The 16,055-nt window shown below is 27.0% G+C and overlaps 3 protein-coding genes across 4 annotated transcripts; all 3 read left to right on the forward strand.

The window, feature by feature from the left end:
• The first annotated feature begins 87 nt into the window (after positions 1 to 87).
• On the forward strand, positions 88 to 4,087 carry LOC118440738 (cytochrome P450 4C1-like). Of its 2 annotated transcripts, XM_035864197.2 has the most exons (13): positions 88 to 172; positions 1,006 to 1,169; positions 1,271 to 1,380; positions 1,499 to 1,589; positions 1,659 to 1,850; positions 1,923 to 2,016; positions 2,101 to 2,203; positions 2,291 to 2,396; positions 2,502 to 2,617; positions 2,690 to 2,758; positions 2,847 to 3,015; positions 3,125 to 3,304; positions 3,368 to 4,085. In XM_035864197.2, exons 2-13 carry the CDS (start codon positions 1,016 to 1,018, stop codon positions 3,526 to 3,528), a joined length of 1,545 nt encoding a protein of 514 aa, XP_035720090.2. In that variant the 5' UTR covers positions 88 to 172; positions 1,006 to 1,015; the 3' UTR covers positions 3,529 to 4,085. The 2 variants fall into 2 exon arrangements, with proteins under 2 accessions (XP_035720090.2, XP_085513650.1); XM_085657524.1 differs by lacking the exon at positions 88 to 172 and having other exon boundaries at positions 1,012 to 1,169; positions 3,368 to 4,087.
• A 1,546-nt stretch (positions 4,088 to 5,633) lies between these two features.
• Positions 5,634 to 7,166, forward strand: LOC118440923 (cytochrome P450 4C1-like). Its single transcript, XM_085657626.1, has 7 exons — positions 5,634 to 5,757; positions 6,091 to 6,184; positions 6,269 to 6,371; positions 6,459 to 6,564; positions 6,635 to 6,750; positions 6,823 to 6,891; positions 6,980 to 7,166. Exons 2-7 carry the CDS (start codon positions 6,093 to 6,095, stop codon positions 7,154 to 7,156), a joined length of 663 nt encoding a protein of 220 aa, XP_085513752.1. The 5' UTR covers positions 5,634 to 5,757; positions 6,091 to 6,092; the 3' UTR covers positions 7,157 to 7,166.
• Positions 7,167 to 12,248: 5,082 nt separating this feature from the next.
• Positions 12,249 to 15,538, forward strand: LOC118440924 (cytochrome P450 4C1-like). Its single transcript, NM_001437059.1, is given in 13 exon segments — positions 12,249 to 12,265; positions 13,036 to 13,199; positions 13,302 to 13,411; positions 13,530 to 13,620; positions 13,690 to 13,881; positions 13,954 to 14,047; positions 14,132 to 14,234; positions 14,322 to 14,436; positions 14,507 to 14,622; positions 14,695 to 14,763; positions 14,857 to 15,025; positions 15,135 to 15,314; positions 15,378 to 15,538. Coding segments are annotated over 13 exon segments (1,581 nt in total).
• The last annotated feature ends 517 nt before the right edge of the window (positions 15,539 to 16,055 follow it).

A 16,055-nucleotide genomic window follows, 5' to 3' on the forward strand; every position in this document is an offset into this window, starting at 1 on the left:
TTTAGGTAAAATTATGCGACACGATGGTATAAGAAAAACGGATAGTATAATAAAAGTATCGTGTTCTGTCAGAATTTCTCATTCAACGTTCAGACGCTCTACCGATCGAATCACTTATATATTCAGTGTCTTGAAAACTCTGTTACTAAAGATATTAGGACTTATAAAGAAAGTAAGTGTTGTTTAATTATTTTTCCCATTAAATAGTTAAACATTATCGCAAGTAATCCTTAATAATGCTCTTGTGTTCGTTAATCATTCATAGAGCTAAAACGGATACGTAAAAGGTACTAATCATTGATCATTACTCAAGTCAAATTAAATTTTAATTAAATAATTGATTAATTTAAAGTTTTTTATTCAAAAAATTGTACGATTAGATTAAACTACTAACGACTAAAACTAAACTACACAAATATATTCTACATTTGACACGTCAACATTTTTTGTTTGCGTTGTACAATGATTTTTAATTCTGTATACATTAACAAACTGAATATTTAAGACGATTGAAAAATTAGAAATTTATGCAATATTTATTCTCTTGCTTCAACTATTCGTGAAAATAAGAAATATACTAACAAAAGTCATTTAGAATCGCAAATATGAAAATAAAAATTATGCATCGGCCATTACATTTAAAATTAAATATAACTATGACATTCGTAAGAGATTCGTATCTTAATCAGACGAGGCACGTCAATCGTATTACCACTTATGCGTAAGTCCATCAGTGCTTTCGTGCAATACATTTTTGTACTCGTAAATTAAATCTATAGCAAATATGAAAATTCTATATACGTTAATAACTTTTGTCGATAAATATAAACTACGTACTCTATGAATCACAAGAAGCGAATATTACAGTATTTTTCTGCCACCTAACTTCTTTGCATATTTAATAATTACTATAATAATATTATAATATTATAATAATATTATAATATTATTATACGCATAATATAATTGAAGATATTTATTTAAGAATTTTTTTCTATTCCACAGAATTGATAAGATGTTCTTCTTTATAATATCAGGGTTGCTTACAATACTATTCTTATTGCATTACTTAACAAGATATGGCAGATTAGGAAATATTTCTAGTCGAATTGGTGGACCTAAAGCATTTCCCATAATAGGAAATTTATATCATTTTCAAGTTGACAATGGTAAATTTTGTCGGAAATAATTTTATTTAAAAAATTTTGTCCGTTAACTTTCAATTCATCGATGTAGTTTATTCAATATAAACATTTAATCAATATTTCAGAACAAGTACTAGAAAAACTTTGGAAAATGAATAAGGAATTTTCTCCAATTAACAGATTGTGGTCATTATTCTTTTCATTAATAAGTATATTTGATCCAGAAGACGTCGAGGTAAATAATTTTAAGACAATAACAGAGTTAATTAAAATTTTTTTCTTTCTTTTACAATTTAAATGTTATCTGTCAAAATCATCTTATGAAAATCAGAATATATATATCTCGATCATAGATACTTTTGAAGAGTACGAGACATATGGAAAAAGCTATACCTTACAAATTCTTACAACCTTGGCTTTCTACTGGATTAGTAACTGCTGCAGGTTATAGTATGAACAAACATAAACTTAATATATTTGATAATACTTAACGACAAATGTTCCACTAAACAGGAGAAAAGTGGCAACACCGACGAAAAATTTTAACGCCAACCTTTCACTTTAATATCCTTAAACATTTTGTTGTCACTTTTAACGAGGAGGCACAGTATCTCGTAACATTACTGAAAGAAGAAGGAAAAGGAGGATCGATTATCAAAGATTTACAAGAATTTTTACCTGTACATACTTTAAACGCGATATGCGGTTAGTTATATTAAATATAATTACACATTAATCTTTATAAAGGAAAAATTATTTACAAAAGTTAATTTGTAGAAACGGCTATGGGAATCTCTTTAAGAGGAACGGGCGAATTTGAAACTAAATATCGTCATGCCGTTCATGACTTTGGCAGAATAGTGGCCTCTAGGTAAGTATTAATTCTTATATAAGAAATAAATTCAATTTCCAATTAAATGGAATTGAATGTACAAAAATATGTATTATTCATTAGAATAGCAAGACCTTGGTACCATTCCGATACAATATTTGCATTATCGCAACGTGGTAGGCAACAAAAGAAATTATTGAAAACGCTTCACGGTTTTTCAAAAAAGGTAAGTTTTTCATTTAAATGAGCAAATACAATTAATCTGAATATTGCGAAATTGTATCGATTTATTAAAATATTACTCTTATTTTAGATAATAGCAGAAAGAATACTATTTCACGAACAAACAAAGGGGAAATATTTACAAAATGTTGAAGAAATGGATGAGAATCTGATTTTTTACGAAGAAAATAATAAAGGTAATCGAATAGTTTAATAATAAGTCATGAGTTTAATAATAAGTCAATAGTTTAATAATGAGTCATATTCTCGGTATTAATATTAATCGAATAATTTGATGGCAGATCTCGTATTCAATAAAAGACTGGCTTTGCTAGACCTACTCATAGTCGCTTCTCTGAATGATAATCAACTCGATGAAGAAGGAATACGAGAAGAAGTCGACACTTTTATGTTTGCGGTAGGTTGTAATGTTAATTCCTTACGATTATTAATAAAAAATAATAATAATTTAGAACAAATATCTCCATAGGGTTACGATACTACGGCAATGGCGTTATGTTTCGCTCTGCTTCTTTTTGCAAAACACAAAGATGTTCAGGTGATATTTTCTTTCCAAGTATTTAACAATCTTCGATTGAAAGAGTCGCGTTATACATCTATAGTAAATAATAAATTATCTATTATAGGAACGTATAAGAAATGAAGTGAAAACGGTTATGCAACAAAGCGATTGTAAACTAACTATTCAAATGATTAGAGAATTTTCATATTTGGAAAGATGTCTCAAAGAATCACTACGTTTATATCCAAGCATTCATTTTATAGCTCGATATATATCTCAAGATCTGCAATTGAGTATGTGATAAATTAATTTTTCACATAATTTAACGATTTATCATTATCATCATATAAATATAAGCAATTATCAAATCATAATAGAATAAGTAATCATATTAATTTGTAGAGAATTATTTAATCCCAGCCGGATCAATATGTAATGTAAACATCTATAGCTTACACAGAAATCCAAATATTTGGACAAATCCTGATGTTTTCGATGCGGATAGATTTTTACCAAAAAATACAAAAGGACGTAATCCTTATTCCTTCATTCCATTCAGCGCAGGACCAAGAAACTGCATCGGTAAAGCTTGCATGTAGTAATCGAAATTAGATCAAAATAAATGTATTATTTTTCTTTTTGTAGGGCAGAAATTCGCAATGCTTGAACTCAAACTCATAGTAGCTTACATATTGCACAACTTCTATTTGGAACCTGTAGATGAACTAGACGACGTTAAGATGATTGCAGATCTTGTATTGTGCTCATCAAAACCACTTCGTGTCAAATTTATTCCTATAAAATGACTCATATCGAATATTCGATTTTTTCTAGATAAAAAAAATTGTTAATACAACACAATCCGTTTTTTCATTTTTTCCATACATTAATAATCTTTAGGTCTTTTATATCTTTACCTTACATAACAAAGAATATTCTTTACATTCAAAACTTTTATTCATTAAATTGCTTTATCGACAGATAGATTAAACTTACACAATTTCTATAAATACTAGGCTAATATATAAAGTTCTACGTCGTGGCTTGTTAGAAAGTGTATTTTTAATTTAAAAAAATAATTGTATATGTCACTAAGATGAAAGATTTTAACTGATAACGTTGTCGGTGCTAATGAATCCAATAAGTGAGGAAAGAAAGAATAAAACTAAAGGTGTAGAAAATATTTATCTGACCGAAAGAAGTGGCAAAGAATATTTAGTTGCAATTCTATATACACATATATATTTATTAGGGGGACCGAAAAATAATGTCGTTTCTGCGCATGTCGATATTTGATTGTAATTAAAAATAAAAATTTGTTAAAAATTTATTCGTTTGAATTTAATTTAAGAAAGCGACATTACTTACCGGTCCATCTAATATATATATAATATATTTCATATATATAATTTTTATAAACTTTGATATAGAATATAAATATAAAAGCTGATTTACGTCTTTAGATAATAATAAATGATTATGTAACATAGTGATATGAAAACCACATATTTGTTATTTAACTTTTGTGTAATATTATTGTAATCTAGGAGCAATTGCAATCTATTTGCTAGTGTATTAAAAAGGTTATTAACGAGAACATCTGAACCTGCGAATAATATAAGTACTGTCCAATCATTTTTTCCAATTTATAATTACACATTGTCACAAGTAATTCTTCATATTGCTAATGTGTTCGCTAACCATTCGTACATCTGGAAATGATAAGGAGAATATAGAATTCATGCATCTTAAAATCTACATTGATCATTGACAAATACGCAAGTGAAATTAAATTTAATTAAATAATAAATTAGTCTAAAATTTTCTCTACCAAAAATTGCACGTTCGGACAAAAATTTTAATTATATAGATATATTCTATATTTATTACGATAACATTTTTCGCAATAATGCATGTATAAATAATATTATTTTAATATATTTTTCTCCAACTGTAAACAATGATAGATTTAGCTTTCAAAAGCTATTAAAAAATTTTTGAAATTTATCTAAAATCAATCAATCTTGAACAATATCTACACTCTCGAGCCTCAACCGTCCATGAAATAATTAAATAAAAAAATACAATTTCGAAAAAAAGATTATACATGGATTACTGGGTATTAAATTAAGATTATATTGTCATGTGGAAAGCCCCATGTCTTATGCGTAAAGTCGCATAAATTCGTTTCTGCTTGTACTCATTTCATATTTGTACTTGCCAAATACGTCATTATAAGTATGGCAAATACTCTTTGACAAACATAAAATGACGTATCACAACTATCGAACTAAGCAAATATTAGATTATTTCTCTATCATCTAATTTCTTTCTATATATAATCATCAAGATAATTATATTCATATTGTACATATGAATATAAATACGATTGTAACTATGAAAATGTCTATTCAATACATTTTTCTTCTTTTATAGATAATATGTTCTTCACAAACCTATTGGATTTCTCTATACTTTCACTTGTATTGCACTGCTTTGTAAGATATGGAAAAGTGGGAAGAATATCCAATCGAATTCCTGTACTAAAAACACACCCGATAATAGGAAATTTATATAAATTTCAACTTGACATTGATAAGCTCAATCGGAAGTGAAATTCGTCCAAACGAATTATCTTTTAACTTACAACTTCTCCAACTCGATGTAATTGTCACTTAACATAACCATAATATAAACATAACGATTTTATTAATATTTTAGACTAAATTCTTGAAAAATGTTGGAAAACAAATATCGAGTTATATCCAGTCCACAGAGTGAGGACGTTTTTTTTTCCACTAGTAACTTTACTACATCCGGAAGATGTTGAGATAAGAATTACAAGGCAAAAACAGTGTTAATTTTTAGTTCTCTCCTCCTTTTCAGATCAGAACGTATTCTGTCAAAGTCATCTTACGGAAAAGAATAAATATATATTTCGATAGAAGATATTATTAAGGAGTAACCAACCTATAGAAAAAGATATTACAAATTCATACAAACTTGGCTTTCTACTGGATTAATAACTGGTGCAGGTAACAATATGAACAAACATAAACTTAATATATTTGATAATACTTAACGACAAATGTTCCACTAAATAAGAGAAAAGTGACAATACCGACAAAAAATTCTAACGCCAACCTTTCATTTTAACATCCTTAAACATTTTATTGTCACTTTTAATGAGGAGGCACAGTATCTCGTAACATTACTGAAAGAAGAAGGAAAAGGAGTATCGATTATCAAAGATTTACAGGAATTTTTACCTGTACATACTTTAAACGCGATATGCTGTTAGTTAAATTAAATATAATTACTCACTGATCTTTATAAAAGAAAAATTATTTACAAAAGTTAATTTGTAGAAATGGCTATGGGAATCTCTTTAAGAGGAACGGGCGAATTTGAAACTAAATATCGCCATGCCGTTCATGATTTCGGCAGAATAGCGGTCTATAGGTAAATATTAATTCTTATATTAGAAAAAAATTCAATTTCCAATTAAATGGAATTAAATCTACAAAAATATGTATTATTCAATAGAATAGCAAGACCATGGTACCATTCCGATACAATATTTGCATTATCGCAACGTGGTAGGCAACAAAAGAAATTATTGAAAACGCTTCACGGTTTTTCAAAAAAGGTAAGTTTTTCATTTAAATGAGCAAATACAATTAATCTGAATATTGCGAAATTGTATCGATTTATTAAAATATTACTCTTATTTTAGATAATAGCAGAAAGAATACTATTTCACGAACAAACAAAGGGGAAATATTTACAAAATGTTGAAGAAATGGATGAGAATCTGATTTTTTACGAAGAAAATAATAAAGGTAATCGAATAGTTTAATAATAATGAGTCATATTCTCGGTATTAATATTAATCGAATAATTTGATGACAGATCCCGTATTTAAAGGAAGACTGGCTTTGCTAGACCTACTCATAGCCGCTTCTCAGAATGATAATCAACTCGATCAAGATGGAATACGAGAAGAAGTCGACACCATTATGTTTGCGGTAGATTGTAATGTTAATTCCTTACGATTATTAACAAAAAATAATAATAATTTAGAACAAATATCTCCATAGGGTTACGATACTACGGCAATGGCGTTATGTTTCGCTCTGCTTCTTTTTGCAAAACACAAAGATGTTCAGGTGATATTTTCTTTCCAAGTATTTAACAATCTTCGATTGAAAGAGTCGCGTTATACATCTATAGTAAATAATAAATTATCTATTATAGGAACGTATAAGAAATGAAGTGAAAACGGTTATGCAACAAAGCGATTGTAAACTAACTATTCCGATACTTCGAGAATTTTCGTATTTGGAAAGATGTCTTAAAGAATCACTACGTTTATATCCAAGCATTCATTTTATAGCTCGATATATATCTCAAGATCTGCAGTTGAGTATGTGATAAATTTATATTTCACCTAATTTAACGATTTATCATTAATATCATATTAATATAAGCAATTATCAAATCATATTAAGATAAGTATTAATTTTTGGAGGATTATTTAATCTTCTTAATTTAAATTCTTTGTAAACTCTGATTTAATTTCAATTTTTTTATGACATTTTTATGTATACATTTGTATGCATATGTATACCATAAAAGTAATTATTTTGAAAATAATAACCGATTAGTAAAAAAGGGATCTATTGTTATCGACTGAAGTTTACCGATTAAGAACACATTAAGATCTTCTTTAACCGACTGAATTTTATGTGGGAAAATACTACTTTGTTATTACGACCAAACTAACTCTTATCGACTAAGATTTTGTTAAGCAAGACATGATACTACTACTCACCGATCGATATAGTAAGGATCTACTAAACCGACTGAGCTTTTACTAAAATAGCTCTACTCTTTTATTAAATTTGGTATTAAATTTTGTAATGACGAAAATTATTTTTATATTTATAATTTGGACCGGAAAATAAAATGATAATCACACTAAATCAATATCACACTAATCAAATATTAAAATATTAATTTGTTATGTAATTTCATTGCACATTTAGATAATTATATTTATTGTATGTAAATACATGTAATAGATGCATTTTTTTTCATCTTTACATAAAATTTGTATATTTGAAAGAATTTATTCAATTCGCCTCTTCTGTAGATATAATTATCCTCACAATATTCCTTTTAAAATAAAAAAAAAGTATATATTTGCATCATAAGTACTCATGAGTACCATAAGAAACATAAAAAGGATAGCATGTAAATCAATCTTACTTTCGACAGTACTTTCGACTTTATAAGTAATAAATTCGTTCATTCAATAAGAGATATTGAATCTAAGGAAAAATTTATTCCATATTACATTTCTTTTATATCTAAGTATTTATTTTATATCTAGTCTAATATTTTAGGATTTATAGCTGAATATATAATAAATTTACATTTCAGATGGATTTTCATTTCGTCATTAAAATCAAATGACTGAAAATATTAATTTTCGATAAATTATTTAAAAAATTATTCCTATTATTATCATTTAATTAGTTAGTTCAACTTATGTAAGCATATCTTATGCATTATAAATTTTTAAGTAAATTAAATCTTAATTTAAAAAAAAAGTTAAAAATTAAGATTTAATTTAGTTAAAAATTTAAATTAAGATTTGTTGAAAGAAAAAAGAAAAAAAAGTTGTAATTTAAATGATTGAAGATTCAGAATATATTTATACGAATATTACCAAACGTCGCGAATATTCTAAAGTATTTACGAGCTGATAATATTAATATCATATATAAAGCTAAATAGAAATGTTCATACTTAAAATACATCATTATACGTTTTGCAATTATGCTACTGCGAGTTAACATGCATAATTTTTTTACACACAATTATCTCTTTTTTCTCTCGAAAATTATTTAATCAACGTTCAAAAGATCACGCGACACAATGTAATGATATTAATGAGATCAATCTATAAAAATTTCTGCTACCGAGAAATAATTAAACGAGGAAATATTATAAATGATATTTAATTATATTTTTCCATTTTATTATTATATGTTCTTATACAAATAATCCTTAATATTCATAATGCATTATCACACATTGATACAATTAAAAAGACAATTTGATTCATGCAATTTTAAACGCATAAGTGCTATGCGGTTATATTACAATACTTATAAATATTTATAAAAGTAAATTAATTTATTTGTAAAATTTCTTCTGTAATATGATCGTGTTAAAACTCTAACTATATAGTTATATTTTAATAAAATATTTTTGTTTTGTCTAACTTTTTCTTAGATTTGATTATCAATATAATTATATTCGTTAATAAAGTGCTTTATATATATATATATATATATATATATATATATATATATAATATATATTATATATATATTATATATATAATATATATAATATATATTATATATATATTATATATATATAATATATATAATATATATAATATATATAATATATATAATATATATAATATATATAATATATATAATATATATAATATATATTATATATATTATATATATGTTATATATATATATATATTATTATATATTTATATATATATATATAAATATGTATAATATATATATATACGTAGAAATATTTGACTTTTCATTGGATTTATAATAAATATAAATAATGATTAGAGGAAGAAAGATCTGATACATCATACACATATTCAACGTGTCAAGTATCAATCGGGAGATAACAAATGGTAAAAAAGACGAAAAATATTGATATCTATTTCCGCTTTAATATTCATAAATATTTTGTCCTAATTTTTAATAATGAGCTATAATATTTTCTAACCTCATTAGAGAAATAGAAAAAAAAATGGTTATTGTAAAGTAAGCAATTGGAAAACAAGCAGATTGTCTCGTATTTGAAACTTTATAAATTTGTAAGTTTATACCTTCTGGGAAAGGACCAATATTTAAATAAATCCTGATGTTTTCGATGCGGATACATTCTTACCGGAAAATACAAAAGGACGTAACCCTTATTCCTTCATTCCATTCAGTGCAAGACCAAGAAACTGCATCGGTAAAGCTTGCATGTAGTAATCGAAATTAGATCAAAATAAATGTATTATTCTTCTTTTTGTAGGGCAGAAATTCGCAATGCTTAAACTCAAACTCATAGTAGCTTACATATTGCACAACTTTTATTTGGCACCTGTAGATGAACTGGACGGAGTTAAAATGATGGGAGATATTATATTGCCCTCATCGCAACCACTTCGTGTCGAATTTATACCTATAAAATAACAGTACGTCATCTTTACCGGAATTGCATGCATCATTTCGATGATGTGATCTATAAGGCGAAATTATTATATGTATAATTTTGAGATACGAAACATAATTACACCTTTTTTTCCGCTTATTTTTAATCTCTGTATGTATTTTTTCTTTTCTTTCTCTTCTCTCATTCCTTATTTTGTTCAATTCATTCATAACTGACACAGTTATGTAACATTCTTCAATGTATTAATTAATCCGATTAGTATTGTTTGCTAGATTCCATTTTGCCTTCATCATGTCTCGAAAAAAATAAAAAAAATTTATCAGCTCGGGAACTTGTCTCCTTCATTTTCTCTTTTTTTTCTATTGCCTACGATGAGTCAACCGAATCCTCTTATCACCGCAAAAATTTAATTTAGCTTTAATCAATTGATGATTACCATAACAAGGTAATTATTGCGATAAAATATTTAATATCGAATATTTTTTAATAATGAATATTTTGTCCTTAACAAAATATGAAACTTATATCATAAAGTATATTGTAAATAAAATATCATGAGATAGTGTGCGTCATTTCGATAAAAAGTTAAAATGTGTAAACTGTATATATAAACGAAGCTATTATAATATAATGTTACCATAATCATATCTTTTCTTTTTCTTTCTTTTATTCTATGTATATATCCTTAATATTTTCTCAACCACATTCTTTTCGTTCTTTTTATCGTTGGTTTATCATTGAGATATTTCAATCAATTATTTTTGATTAACTTATTTTTTTTGCCTTCGTAATATCTCGAAGAAAAACAGAGAAGAATTCAACGACTCAGAAAACATACCCTTTGTTTTTTCTCTTTACATTTCTCATTCTGTAATAAATGCTGCAAATCCTCTTACCGCTGCGTCTATAATGTGAAGATTATCGAACTCTAACGATTATAGAACATTAGATGATATTTTTCGATTTGATGCGTGGATAAAGAAAGATATAGGAATAAAATTTAAGTGTGAGAACGTACATGTAATTCCGATTATTTGGAATTCAATATCGACAAGAATAAATTATCTGATCGTGATTAAACGAACCTGTAGATACATTTGTTATCTCATATATGTGTGTTAAATGAAATATTTTTATATTGTTTGACGCTTCCTATAATATGTACAATTCTATCTTTAAGAAGAAATATAAATATAGAAATGGGACGGCATATTACTGTCCATTCCCCTATGAATAATACATGTTCTGTCTTACTGTTAGTAAAAATAAAAGAAGGTTGTGCTATTGAGAAACTAACACCATTAATTTTGAAAAATATCAGACTGGACAAAAATATAAGGAAAGAACGTATAAACATAAGACAGTATAAAAGTCACATTTGTAATGACAGTTTTATATTTTATTTTATAATCGGATACAGATACAATTTATTTTATCAAGCGTTACGATAATTTAATCGTTTATGCTTGTCTATAATATATAATCCTAATTAAGCTTCTATCGTTATTTTTCTATTGGAAAATGTAATTAGATAAGATAAAGAGTTACACTATTTTTCTTATCAAATATGAAAATACAACCAATTATAACCCAAAGATAAAACTAATTTAACCGATTTGGTTTCTCTAAAAATACAAATAATGAAGAGAACTACTTGAGGCATAGAAAATATTTAGTGATGTAATAAACAAAGATGAATAATATAATAAGCCTCTCTCTCCCACACACTCTCTTTTTCTCTCTCTCTCTCCTTTTCGCTCACTCTCCTTCTCACTTTTTCACTCTCTCTCTCTCTCTTTTTCTCTCTCTCCTTCTCGCTCACTCTCCTTCTCACTCTTTTTCTCCCTCTCTCCCTATGTCTCTTCCTCTTATGATTTCTTTGTTCAAATAAGTTATTAAAATATCAATTAATGAATTATGATCAACATGAAAGCACATATTATATTCTTACTGGAAAAAATTCAAATTCGATATATATTCTATTTAAAAAGTTATTTTCGAACATTGTTCTTAACCGAGACTGAAGAAATCGTAAGAATGTAATTGACATTAGACGAGATATTATTATTTTGTCCCACTATAATTAACTACCCTGTACAGATAAAATTATATAACACAGTGTTATAAGGAACACTGATCCGTAGAGTAAAATTATCGTGCTCTCTTAGAATTTATCATTCATCGTTCAGACGGTCAAGCGATTTAGCCACTTATAAAATCAGTGTCTTGAAAATTCTGTTACGGGAGCTATATGAACTTACGAACAATGTAAGTGTTGTTTAATTATTTTTCCCATTTTATAGTTAAACATTATCGCAAGTAATTCTTAATATTGCTTATGTATTCTTTAATCATTCATACAACTGAAACGGATTCATAAAAGATACTAACCATTGGTCATTACTCAAACCAAATTAAGCTTTAATTTAAAGAAATTAAAGCATTTATTTCACAAAATTGCACAATCAGAAGAAACAACTAACTACACAAAAATATTTCATATTTATTTTAGTTAACACTTTTCGTTTGCGTTGTACAATGATTTTTAATTCTGTATACATTAACAAACTGAATATTTAAGACGATTGAAAAATTAGAAATTTATGCAATATTTATTCTCTTGCTTCAACTGTTCGTGAAAATAAGAAATATACTAACAGAAGTCATTCAGAATCGCAAATATGAAAATAAAAATTATACATCGGCCATTACATTTAAAATTAAATATAACTGTGACATGTAAGAGATTCGTATCTTAATCAGACGAGGCACGTCAATCTTATTATCACTTATGCGTAAGTCCATCACTGCTTTCGTGCCATATATTTTTGTACTCGTAAATTAAATCGATAGCAAGTATGAAAATTCTATATGCATTAATAACTTTAGTCGGTAAATATAAACTACGTATTCTATGAATCATAAGAAGCGAATATTAAACTAACTTCTTTGCATATTTAATAATTACTATAATAATATCATTATACGCATAATATACTTGAAGAAGTCTATTTAAGAAATTTTATTTTCTTCCACAGAATTGATAAGATGTTCTTCTTTATAATATCAGGGTTGCTTACAATACTATTCTTATTGCATTACTTAACAAGATATGGCAGATTAGGAAATATTTCTAGTCGAATTGTGGGACCAAAAGCATACCCCATAATAGGAAATTTATATCATCTTCAAGTTGACAATGGTAAACTTCACCGGAAATAATTTTATTGAAAAAATTTTATCCGTTAACTTTCATTTCATCGATGCAGTTTTACTCAATATAAACATTTAATCAATATTTCAGAACAATTATTAGAAAAACTTTGGAAAATCAATAAGGAATTTTCTCCAATTAACAGATTGTGGTCATTATTTTTTTCATTAATAACTATAATTCATCCGGAAGATGTCGAGGTAAATAATTTGAAGACAATAACAGAGTTAATTAAAATTTTTTTCTTTCTGTTACAATTTCAATGTAACATGTCATCATCATCTTATGAAAATCAAAATATATATATCTCGATCATAGATACTTTTGAAGAGTACGCAACATCTAGAAAAAACTATACCTTATAAATTCATACAACCTTGGCTTTCCACTGGATTAATAACTGGAGCAGGTAACAGTATGAACAAACATAAACTTAATATATTTGATAATACTTAACGACAAATGTTCCACTAAACAGGAGAAAAATGGCAACACCGACGAAAAATTTTAACGCCAACCTTTCATTTTAACATCCTTAAACATTTTATTGTCACTTTTAACGAGGAGGCACAGTATCTCGTAACATTACTGAAAGAAGAAGGAAAAGGAGGATCGATTATCAAAGATTTACAGGAATTTTTACCTGTACATACTTTAAACGCGATATGCGGTTAGTTAAATTAAATATAATTACTCACTGATCTTTATAAAAGAAAAATTATTTATAAAAGTTAATTTGTAGAAACGGCTATGGGAATCTCTTTAAGAGGAACGGGCGAATTTGAAACTAAATATCGCCATGCCCTTCATGATTTCGCCAGAATAGCGGTCTATAGGTAAGTATTAATTCTTATATTAGAAATAAATTCAATTTCCAATTAAATGGAATTAAATCTACATAAATATGCATCGTTTATTAGAATAGCAAGACCTTGGTACCATTCCGATACAATATTTGCATTATCGCAATGTGGTAGGCAACAAAAGAAATTATTGAAAACGCTTCACGGTTTTTCGAAAAAGGTAAGTTTTTCATTTAAATGAGCTAATACAATTAATCCCAATATTGCGAAATTGTATCGATTTATTAAAATATTACTCTTATTTTAGATAATAGCAGAAAGGATACTATTTCACGAACAAACTAAGGGGAAATATTTAGAAAATGTTGAAGAAATAGATGAGAATCTGATTTTTTCCAAAGAAACCGACGAAAATAATAAAAGTAATCGAACAGTTTAATAATGATAAGTCATATTCTCGGTATAAATATTAATCGAATAATTTGATAACAGATCCCGTAATCAATAAAAGACTGGCTTTGCTAGACCTACTCATAGCCGCTTCTCAGAATGATAATCAACTCGATCAAGATGGAATACGAGAAGAAGTCGACACATTTATGTTTGCGGTAGATTGTAATGTTAATTCCTTACGATTATTAACAAAAAATAATAATAATTTAGAACAAATATCTCCATAGGGTCACGATACTACGGCAATGGCGTTATGTTTTGCTCTGCTTCTTTTTGCAAAACACAAAGATGTTCAGGTGATATTTTCTTTCCAAGTATTTAACAATCTTCGATTGAAAGAGTCGCGTTATACATCTATAGTAAATAATAAATTATTTATTGATTTAAAGGAACGTATAAGAAATGAAGTGAAAACGGTTATGCAACAAAGTGATTGTAAACTGACTATTCCGATACTTCGAGAATTTTCATATTTGGAAAGATGTCTCAAAGAATCACTACGTTTATATCCAAGCGTTCATTTTATAGCACGATATATATCTCAAGATCTGCAGTTGAGTATGTGATAAATTAATTTTTCACATAATTTAACGGTTTTTCATTATCATCATATAAATATAAGCAATTATCAAATCATAATAGAATAAGTAATCATATTAATTTGTAGAGAATCATTTAATCCCAGCCGGATCAATATGTAATGTAAACATCTATAGCTTACACAGAAATCCAAATATTTGGACAAATCCTGATGTTTTCGATGCGGATAGATTTTTACCAGAAAATACAAAAGGACGTAATCCTTATTCCTTCATTCCATTCAGTGCAGGACCAAGAAACTGCATCGGTAAAGCTTACATAAAGTAATCGAAATTAGATCAATATAAATGTATTATTTTCCTTTTTGTAGGGCAGAAATTCGCAATGTTTGAACTCAAACTTATGGTAGCTTACATATTGCACAACTTCTATTTGGAACCTGTAGATGAACTGGACGAAGCTAAAATGATAGCAGATATTACATTGCGCTCATCGCAACCACTTCGTGTCGAATTTATACCTATAAAATAATAGTACGTCATCTTCGCCGGGATTGCATGCATCACTTCGATGGTGTGACTTACAAGGCGAAATTGTCATATGTATAATGTTGGGATGCGAAATCTAATCACATTTTTTTCCGCTTATTTTTAATCTCTGTATGTATTTTCTCTTCTTTTTCTCTTCTCTCATTCCTTATTTTGTTCAATTTATTCATACCTGACACAATGATGTAACATCCTTCAATGTATTAATTAATCGGAATAATATTGTTTGCTAGATTTCATTTTTCCTTCGTCATGCCTCAATAAAAAAAAAAATTCCATCGTTTCGGAAACCTGTCTCCTTCATTTATTTTTTATTTCTTTTTTCTTTGTTTAGTCAATTCAATTCTCTTATCACTGCACCAATCATTTAATTTGTTTTTATTGAATTTATGATTACCATAACAAGATAATCATAGCGATTATATATGTAATATAGAATATTTTGTATAAATGAATATTTTGTTCTTAAGAAAATATGAAACTCATATCAGAAGTACATA

The sequence above is a fragment of the Vespa mandarinia genome, chromosome 6 (genome assembly GCF_050613455.1).
Source record: "Vespa mandarinia isolate Hongniang chromosome 6, ASM5061345v1, whole genome shotgun sequence".
NCBI classification, from domain to species: Eukaryota; Metazoa; Arthropoda; class Insecta; order Hymenoptera; family Vespidae; genus Vespa; species Vespa mandarinia.